General features: G+C 51.0%; 1 protein-coding gene across 1 annotated transcript; it reads left to right on the top strand.

The window, feature by feature from the left end:
• The first annotated feature begins 241 nt into the window (after positions 1-241).
• Positions 242-2,875, top strand: LOC147956669 (uncharacterized). The gene is made up of 3 exons (XM_087531412.1): positions 242-2,442; positions 2,534-2,707; positions 2,797-2,875. The coding sequence occupies exons 1-3, from the start codon at positions 242-244 to the stop codon at positions 2,873-2,875; spliced, it is 2,454 nt and encodes an 817-aa protein (XP_087387538.1).
• The last annotated feature ends 7,599 nt before the right edge of the window (positions 2,876-10,474 follow it).

Below are 10,474 nucleotides of genomic sequence, written 5' to 3'. Positions count from 1 at the left end.
CTAGCCCTCCGGATCGAGCACAACTGAGGTAAAGAGACGAGGCCCGAAGAAAAAGTTGAGCTCGGATGAAAGGTTTGAGATCATAGCAATCGCGCCCGACGGCCAACCTATTGAACCCATCCGAACAAAGAAATCATTTGTTGCTCAGTGTGGGGTTCTGGTTAGGGACAAGATCCCGATCAGCATCCAGCAATGGTTCAAGCCGGCTACAGAAGACCCTGAGGTGTCTTACGTCAATGATATGCAGAAAAATGATCTTTGGACTGAGCTGAAGAAAAATTTCACCCTACCGCCAGAGGATGATCCGGAGAAGCCAGTTAAAGAGCAATTAATCAAGTCTTTTGCTCTTAAGAGGATGGCAGACCTATTCAGGAGGTGGAAGAATGACCTGAATAGGTTTGTCGAGAAAAAAGAGACACCAGAATTCAAGGGCATATATGAGAAGATCAGAGATTACTGGCCTGCATTTGTGGCCTACAAGACATCGGAAAAGAGTAAGAAGATGTCGGCGACAAACAAGAAAAATGCTGCGAAGAAGAAGCTTCACCATCGCACGGGGTCAGGTGGCTACCTCGTAGCCCGGCCTAAGTGGGCCAAGGCTGAGAATGATCTGGTTGAAAAAGGGATCGAACCAGAGACAATGAGCTGGCCAGACCGTTGCCGGACTTGGTTCTTCAGAGCTGGCGGAACCTTGGACCCTGTAACAGGGAAGTGCATTTGGACGGATGAGCAACTTGACATACCCTTGAAGAAGCTTCGGTACTATATCGCTGCAGTGCAGAAAGGGACGTTCCTTCCAGACAGAGAGAACGACGAGCTCACAAAGGCCCTCGGAAATCCTGAGCACCCTGGACGGACACGAGGCACGCCAGGCTCCATTCCGTGGAAGGCTGGGTTTCCGGACGCAGGCGGTTACAAAAGCCACGAGAGGAGGAAAAAAGTGCAGCAGACCGAACTCCAGGCGCTGCACGCAAGGGTACAAGCGATAGAGGAACGAGAAGCAAATCGCAGCAAACGACTTGCCGAAGGTTCCCCTGAAGCTACCCCGCCATCTCAGCGGAGAAGCAGCGTGGCTTCCACCGAGCTGCTTCAGCCGCAGCTTGTCTTGACGGCTCCTGCCAGCTATCCCGTGGATGCTATCACGGAGGCTCAAAATTGCCACCTTATGACGCAATGGATGAATATGAAGGTCAAGGAGGCTGTTGGCTCTGTTTTTCCTAATGAACCCGACGCAACTTTTCACTGCCAGCCGATTCCAGAAGGATATGCTAAGGTGATGGTGGATGAAATAACGGAGGGATTTGAGGACCTCCCGCTTGACCACCCTACTGGAGAAGGGGAGACTCGGCTGGGTTCTCCTCTGAAGACTCCATGCCTATGGCGGAAGGAGCTCATCAACCTTCCAAACTGGACGCCTCCGCCTCCTCCTCCTCCGGCGAGTCAGGGAACTCCGCCTCCTCCACCGCCTCCTCCTCCGGCGAGTGACGATCAGGGCCCTCGGCCGGCTCCCTCTCCGGCGCGTAGCGGCACTCCGCCTCCTTCTCCGCCTGTGCCGGCGTGCCCGAGCAGCCAGCCTACTCATTCTCCGCCTCGTCAGCTAGGGCGGAAGAGACCCGCCGCCGCTCCAGCAGCTGCTCCGGCGTGTCGTAGTCCTTCTCCTCCGCCTCGTAAGCAAGTCAAGAAGACTGCCGCTCCGTCTGCTCTGCCGACGTCTAGCAGTACAGCCAGAGGCGGGAGGAAATACAGATTTGGTCCTTCTTTGAAGACTCCAGAGAAGTTACCATACGAGAGGACCCCGGAGGAGAACGCGAGGATCGCGCGAACCGAGAAGGATGACTGGTTTCAAGGGTTGAAAGCACGGAGACATCCACCTCCGAAGGAGAAGGTAGATCCGGTGAAAGTGAAGCGCACTCTGGCTGCCCTAGCAAAACCACCCAAGTCTCCGCCAAAAGGCAACTATGAGCGCATTATTGGAAAGGCATTTGCCGAAGCGGAGCGGTCGGGAAGTACTGTCAGTGATCAAAGGATGAAAGAACGACGAGCTGGGAAACAAATTGCCCAGCTCGGCGAACAAGCAAAGCAATCGTGCCCCCCGCTCAAGGTGCCTAGCGTCGATCCGAGGATGGTGCTCGGTTATAACAATCTTGACGATTACCTGCCCGACGATGTACATTATGATTTCCTGGACGTGCAGATACACAGATACGAGTACGGGAAGCCTCTCGTCAAAGATGAAAGATCTCTATCAACGATGATGCGAAGATTGCATGATTGGTACTTGAAAATATACAGAGAGTCTGGGGGGAGGAGTACTTTGTATGCGAGAGTTAAACCGGAGCATGACCTTGTTGGAATTGATCTGTTGCCTATTCCATTTGAGGAGTTCCATCAGTTTTTCAATCAATTGGCCCTCGATAAAGCAACGGTCACCTGCTACTGTCTGTAAGTACTACTACTTCTGTCATTAAGTCTCTCTATATAGCTCAGCTCTTTCATTGCATGTATTTATAATTATCCTCACTATATTATGCAGATTGAAGATCGCCGAATTGAAGAAAAGACAAATCGGTGATATTGGGTTCGTTAACACAAATCTCATAGATGCAGTTCAGGTTAAACATCATGCCGCACAAACCGAGGCCAGCTTGCTACGATCATTCCAAATAAATGAACACAAAGATATAATACTCTTTCCTTACAACTTCAAGTGAGTGCTGTCTTGTGCATATTCGGTTTCCCTTATATATTAGTCCAGGTTATAGTAATGTAATTGATGAGTTATGCATGCGTGCGCAGTTTCCACTATATTCTCCTGGAGATTAGGCTTGAGCAGGGAGTAGTAACTGTCTTGGACTCGAGACGAAAAGATCCCTAGGAGTATGCGGACATGACTGCAATCCTCGAGAAGTAAGTTAAATCGATCATTATCCATCATATCAGCAAATTTGTTCATTTCCTGATATCAAGTAATTGTTTTCTTTTGTCTGGCAGGGTTTGGAGAAAATTCAGCACAAAATCCCCGGGACTGCCGAAGGAGCTGCAATTTAGATACCCGAAAGTAAGTACTATAGTACCATGTTCCGCGCGTCTCCTAGCTATTGATTCAAGCGCTAGTTTCATCAATACCATTTGGCATTCTTGCTTATCTGTTTGATTGACCTCTGTTTCTTGTAAAGTGGTTGTGGCAGGAACAAGGGAATGATTTCTGTGGATACTACATTTATGAGTCCATCCGCCACACGACCTGTGAGCGGGGCTACTCTGACAAACAATATGAAGTGCGTAAGAAATAATATTCACAATTTTTGTTTATTACCATCATTTGTGTTGAGTTTCATTCATTCATATATATATATGTATTGACCCCCTTCTTCAAATTAGATGTTTTGGCAGCGGGATGAACTCCTAGAACCAGATCGCATGCGAGCAATTCAAGAGGAATTGGCGGCATTCTTTCTTGACCACGTGATCGCTGAAGACGGAGAATACTATGTGGACCATGCGTCCATAATTTAGGAGATTATATTTGTAAAAGATAATTATTGTATATATGTAGTCGGTAGTGTCGGACAATAGATATACGAGAACTTGTTGTTCGACCAATCTCTCGGAGAAGGAGAGGTGGTCGATATCACTTCTCTCTGTATGCATATATGTTCATGACGATCTTCTATTTCCTTCGTTTGCTTACTAGCTAGTTAGCGTGCCTAGTCCTCTCTATACGTATGTATAGTACGTAGCGTCAACCAAGCACGGACATAAGAGAGGACACTTCTCTCTATTAATTAGCTATCTAACACAATATATGAAATACCTAAATTAACCCCCCAAAACCCCCAACCCCCCCCCCCCCTTTCAAAAAAACCAAAAAACCCAGCCACAGAAATGCTGACGCGTGGAGGTCTATTGGTCCCGGTTGGTGCCACCAACCGGGACCAAAGGGTCTCCTGACTGGGCTCGGCGCACAGGCCACGTTGAGGCCCATCTGTCTCCGGTTCCGGTTTGAACCTGGACTAAAGGGTGAGGGTATTAGTAACGACCCTTTAGTTTCGGTTAAGGAATCGGGACTAAAGGCCCTTATGAACCGGAACAATAGGCCCGTTTTCTACTAGTGGATGAAGCTGGTGCCTGACCCGTCTTTGTCGAGAACTCGAGATAGAAGGTGAGGTTGTGTAGCTTTGTACATAATGTACACCTTACGGTTGCCGTCATCAGGGCCTAGATGCCGCCCCCATAGGCCTTGCCTCTACAAGGTACCACCTCTGACAATGCAATTTGTGGACGCCGTTTTCAAGTCCGTTCTCTATTGTAGACTATCACCACCATCGCTCGCTCGCAGAGGTTAACGACATGTCCCTGACATGGAAAAGCATTACTATTTTATAAATAGGTATTCTGAGTCAATGGAAGAAAAACAGATGATGTATGCATCCAATAAGCTATTACTTTGAGAAGAGTGTAGAATAGCGCTGCACCTTCTTGTTGGGCCAGCGCACAAATCCCTTAGTCGGTCGTTCATCTGCAAAGCACCAGCCCGCCATGGATCCAGCATGTCAGCTTCCAACAGTCCGGCGTCATCCTATTTGTCTTTCTTGCCGTTGGCTTGCCTTGTACAGTTTTCTTTTTCTAGATAAATCACACCTAAATCCGTCAAAGCTAGCTTCTTCCATAAGACAAATAAGTCCCAAAAAATACAGAGCATCAGGTCATGTGGTAGAGATGAATTGGTCTGGTGCCACCAACGAAACACAGAAGCAACACATCGCTAGAGAAACTGAAAGAGGGAAGCATGCATGGAAGCACGACAAAATATAATCACCCGAGTTCACCTAAATTACCTCGGAAGTATGAAGCAGTACAGTCCTGAGCGGAACTGGTGCATGTAGCCAGACAAAAAAAAACACATCTATATTGAGGAGCTTCATGGATAATCAAAGACGCAGATGGCTACGCCTCAGGTATATCAATCTCACAAAATCCATAACAAATTTCCCAACTCTGTACTCGATCCAAAGAACCCGCACACTATTTGTAGGAGTTGGCGCGCGTGAACCTTTTTTTGCTGCCGGAGGAGGAAATCCGGCGCCAGCGGTCACGGCAACCGTGACGGCCACCATGGTCTCCATGCTCTGCTCTCCAGGAACTCCATTGGTGCATGTTGATCCCCGACATGGATTCCCCCATTGGCCACAAGAAAGAGGGATGAAGGCTGCCTTGGCGTGCCGCTTGCTCCGGGCATGGCCTGGTGAAGCGTGATGGGCAGATGTTCAGGAGGAGGCGACCGAGGATGCAGAGGACCACGCCATCGGAATCACGGGAATCGCTGCAGTGTAGCAGACTGCAACCACCCGTACGCCATGTACATCACGGGGCGGCGGTGGCGGCGAGAAGCCCTGAGCCTTGTAACCAAGCCGGCCGGCTCATGTCCTGTGAGATCTGGACTGCGTCACGCCGCCGCTGCTTCCGTCCAATAGTTCGCGTGAAACCCAGAAGCGATGCGTGCGTGTCTGACCGTATATTTATATAAAACATCCAAAGTTGATAATACAATAGCATAAATAATTAAAAATTATAACGTTGGAGACGTATCACCCTCGGCCCACTCAAAATCCCTCCGTAACCTGCGCCTCCATCCCTGGGGTGCCGGCGCTTTGAAAAGCGCAAAAAGGTTTTCGGTCGTTTGTACCATGGCGTCTGGTCCTATCACTACTGGAATTAGCTTATTTACCGTCTACCAGTTCTTTGCCGTCCGCTGGCGGACGGCAAAGAAGGTCTTTTCCGCCAGCTTAAGGAAAACGGACGGCAAAGAACTGGTAGACGGCAAAGAAGGTCTTTGCCATCAATCTGTTCTTTGCCGTCCGCTGGCGGACGACAAAGATTCTTTGCGGTCCGCTGGCTGACGGCAAAGAGAGAGCTGGCCCCACTAAACGAGTTAATTGAGGAAAACTTAACGCCCCCTCTCTTTGCCCTCTGCTAGAAGACGGCAAAGAGGAAACAAAGCGGACGGCAAAGGGTGGGCGGACGACAAAGATTCTTCCTAACTAACGGCCGAGCCCCACCCCGCCCCTTCTCTATGTTTCTCTCCCTCTCTCCTCCCCGACGCCCGCCGCCACCCCCGCCGCCCCCACTACCCGCCGCCGCCCCTGCCGCCCCCACTACCCGCCGCCGCCCCCGCCACCCGCCGCCGCTTGCCCCGTCGACCCACCGCCCCCCACGCGCCGACGCCTCGTCGCCCCACCACCCCGGCGCCCCGGCGCCCCGCCGCCCCACCACGTCGCCGCCCGACCGCCCCACCGCCCCGGCGCCCCCACCACCCCGGCGCCCCCTCCACCCGCCCACCGCCCGACGCCACCGTCGCCCCCGGCGCCACCGCGGCCCCATCACCCCCGCCTCCCTGCCGGCTCGGCGCTGCCGCTCACCGCCCCGGCGCCACCGTCGCCCCCGTCGCCGTCGCTCCATCCGGTGAGTTATTTTTTTTCTGTTTTTTCTTTTTTTTTTTTGCTGTTAGATTTAGTGTTAGATTCAGTTTAGTTTTAGTGTTAGATTTAGTTTAGTTTTAGTGCTAGAATATGTAGAAGGGGAAGAAGAAGAAGAAGAAGGGAGAAGGGAGGAAGAGGAGGAGGGAGGAGAAGAAAGAAAAGAAGAGGAAGAGGAAACCCTAAACCCTAGTTTTAGTTATAGTTTTACTTTAGTTTTAGTTTCAGTTTAGTTTTAGTTTTTATTTTTAGTTTAGTTTATTTTAGATTAGTTTTAGTTTTAAGAAGAGGGGAGGAGGGGGGAAGAGGAGGAGGGAGAAGAAGAAAGAAAAGAAGAAGAAGAAGAAGAAGAAGAAGAAGAAGAAGAAGAAGAAGAAGAAGAAAGAAGAAGAAGAAGAAGAAGAAGAAGAAGAGGAGGAGGAGGAGGAGGAGGAGGAGGGAGGAAGAGGAGGAGGAGGAGGAGGAGGAGGAAGAGGAGAAGAGGAGGAGGAGGAGGGAGGAAGAGGAGGAGGAGAAGAAGAGAAGAAGAAAAGGCTGTCACGTGCCCCGACCGCGGCCCACACCCCGACCCCGACACCCCGACCCCCGACACCCCAACCCTGAAACAGCACCCCGACCCCGACACGGCACCCCGACCCCGACACGCCACCCCGACACCCCGGCACGACACCCCGACCCCCGACACCCTGACACCACAACCCGACCCCGACACCCCGACCCCCGACACCCTGACCTCGAAACAGCACACCGACCCCGACACGGCACCCCGACCCCCGACACCCTGACACCCCGACCCCGACCCCCGACCCCCTGACACCCCGACCCCGACCCCCGACCCCCGACACCCTGACACCACACCCCGACCCCGACACCCAGACCCCGAAACAGCACCCCGACCCCGACACGCCACCCCGACACCATATATATTTTTTGATTTTGTTATGAAAAACATCATATATTATTATTCATGTCGGTATTTTTTTATGTTGTATTAATTTCATTTACTCTTTGTTATGGTAGGTGTTGAAAGATGGTGGGTTCTGGTCCGGAGCGCTCCGAGGCCCCTTCTTCGTCGGCGCGTGGTGGGAGGTCTTCCATTCCACCTGCACAAATCCGACGAGCGTTGCTGGAGAGTATGGCGACACCGCCGGGCCCTTCTTCGTCAACCACGGTGCCCAGCAGGGGACGAGGAAAGGGAGGGAAGAAGAGAGGAGCTGGAGCACGTGGTCGCGGGAGAGGAGGTAGGGTGACTGCTAGGGTGCCTTCCTCGCCGCCACCCCCAGCTGTTTCACCCGAGCACGTGACTGCTAGGGTACCTTCCTCGCCGCCACCCCCAGTTGTTTCACCCGAGCACGTGACTGCTAGGGTGCCTTCCTCGCCGCCACCCCCAGCTATTTCACCCGAGCACGTGACTGCTAGGGTGCCTTCCTCGCCGCCACCCCCAGCTGTTTCACCCGAGCACGTGACTGCTAGGGTGGACTCGTCCGAGGAGGAGGCTACACGGACTCCGGTCCATGAGCCTTGGGTCCACGGGCCTTCGGCCCACGATAGTTGGTCCCACGAGACCCCGGACGGGCACACGTCTAGATGGGGTACCTGGCCGGATCAGCCTGAGGGGCCGAGTGGCCATGCTGATGATGGTGGGGAACCGACTGATATTGAGGAGGAGGGGGCACCGTCTACCAGCGTGGTTGTACACGGCTCTCGTCCGTGCCGGCGACCCGCGAGCAGAGGTGGTTGATTTTCCCTGATGGGGAGAGGTAAGTGCATTTAATATTTTTGTACCTTCTGCATTCACGTTTCTTCAAATATCTAATGTGTTGGCCTTGTCGTGCTGCAGGGGTTGGGACCACCATGAGAAGGTCCGCCGGCCCAACTCCGTCCTTGGAGTGCTTTGCCGGTAAAACTTCCCAGGGTTTGTCACGTTGCTTGGTGAGGGTCGGCTTCCAGAGCTTGGATTGAGCTGGGAGCACTACTTGGTTGCCCCGGCCCCGCCGGGTGAGATTATCGATGGTGTCTTGTGCAACACGAGGGCAGACGTGGTGATCAGAAAGTTCTGGGTAATTTCTCCTTTACACAATTAAAAATCTTCAACTAGCTAGTTATTAATTGTACTAATCAATATTGTCTCATTTTATTGTAGACATTCTACAGGTGTGAGGAGGGATACGAGGAGGAGGCGGCAAATGTTATCGAGAACGTCTACAAGCGCCTACTACAGAACTTACGGCACGAGGCTCGGGTGCAGGCTGTTCGAGACTACTACGCCTTGCGTGGTATCAAGAAGCCCAAGCCGGCGTGCCACGAGAAGTTCCTGAGTAAGGAGCAATACATGAAGGTAATTCTTAAGGCCTTGTACTTACTTCCTTCATTTATTAATTCATAGCCGTAGCGCTCAAGTTTCTATTTGCTAACGTAGGCGCCTCCGAGATGGTGTGCGGATTGGATGGATTGTTGGGAGGTGTTGGTCAATGATTGGTGCTCAAAAGAATGGCTAGCCGTCCACAATGCAGCCAAGGACAAGCGTGCCCAAATGGAAGGTGTGCCACACCATCAAGGCAGCTCCAACTTATATCAGTTCGGGCGGAACTGGGTATGTGGTTTGCTTCATGATTCATGCAATTCATTCATCATGCTAGCTTGAGCCCCTTAATTACTAATTTACGTTGTTTCTCTCTTTCAGGCATGCTACAATAAGGCGGATAAGGTGCCAGAGGTGTACGACCTCTATGCCATGGCCCATACTGCCTCTTACAAGAAAGTCAAGGAATTCTCTCCGTCTGACCTCGATGATGCAAACAACTTCACCAACATCTCCTCCCACGACAAGCTCGTGAAATATAGAGATGAAGGGAAGGCGAGGAAAGTGAAGGACTTTAACCCGAGCCAGGGTCCCATTGATCCAGAGCTGGTGATGGTAGCTGGTGGCGGGAGGTCCCATGGCTCGATAGCCATTGGAGATGGACTTATCCGTTGTCCTAGCACTCTCCCGGAGATCAAGGCGCGCCAGTCGAGATCCGCTCCTGAGATAAGGCCTCGTGAACGGCCAGTCCAACTCGCCTTCAAGATTAGTTATACGTACTTAGCTATCTTTCTACATTACATTGTGTGCGCTTCCATCAATGATTACAAATGCTAACGAGGAGTGGTGTTGCAGGCTGCTATACAGAGTGAGAGAGATAGAACGGAGAAACTTCTGTCGGAGGCGGCGGAGAGGCATCGGGAGTTGGAGGAGAGGACGACAAAGATGTTGGAGGAGGAGAGGGCACGGAATGACATGCAGGCAAGGGCAATGTACGAGCTCCTTGTGGTAAGTTTCTTCTACTGATTAGCCAAAACATTCATGTAGTGTTTATCTCATTACTAACTAGGATGACTGAGTCGTCAAAACCAAGTGTGCAGTCTGTGTGCGAGAAGTCCGGTCAGACCGCTCCGCCGATGCCAGTGATTGCTCCTGGGACGACGGTGAGTTTAATTTGCATGGACACTACTTGCTAGTCTGAACATTTGAGTGTCATCATGCTAACAAGACATTGAAAATGATCTTTGGTGCAGCGTAACTCCAGACAAGCATCGCACGATCCTTCTCCAGGTACCGTCACGAGCCAGCCCGCTCCACACCTCCATGATCATGGTAAGTTTCTCTAGTGTTTTTCTTAACAAATGCATAAAGACCTAGACTTAGCTTTATTTCCTCCAAAATGACTTAATAAGCTTACTGACCTCCAAAACCATCCATTTTACCTAAGTTAGCTCTAAAACGACCTATACTTAGCTTTGTTTCCTCCAAAATGACCAAAGTTAGCTCTAATGTGCTTAGTTAACTAGGTTTGCTCAATAATGACATGTACTTAGCTTATTTATGTCAAAAATGGCATAATTAGCTTAGTTAGCTCATAAACGATCCATTTTACCTAAGTTAGTTCTAAAATGACCATTTTGGCTTAGTTAGCTCATAAATGATCCATTTTACCTAAGTTAGTTCTAAAATGATTCAT

The sequence above is a fragment of the Triticum urartu genome, chromosome 7A (assembly GCF_056163025.1).
Source record: "Triticum urartu cultivar PI428250 chromosome 7A, HENAU_Tu73, whole genome shotgun sequence".
NCBI lineage: Eukaryota > Viridiplantae > Streptophyta > Magnoliopsida > Poales > Poaceae > Triticum > Triticum urartu.
Note: the sequence above shows the minus strand (reverse complement) of the source record. Positions and strands in the feature narration are given on the sequence as shown.

What these genes read in the sequence shown, in the direction of transcription:
- LOC147956669 (XM_087531412.1), top strand. Translation starts at nt 242, where the DNA reads ATGCAGAAAAATGATCTTTGGACTGAGCTGAAGAAAAATTTCACCCTA. An exon ending in ACGGTCACCTGCTACTGTCT is followed by an intron (nt 2,443 to 2,533) that starts GTAAGTACTACT and finishes TATATTATGCAG; the next exon opens with ATTGAAGATCGCCGAATTGA. An exon ending in CTCTTTCCTTACAACTTCAA is followed by an intron (nt 2,708 to 2,796) that starts GTGAGTGCTGTC and finishes ATGCGTGCGCAG; the next exon opens with TTTCCACTATATTCTCCTGG.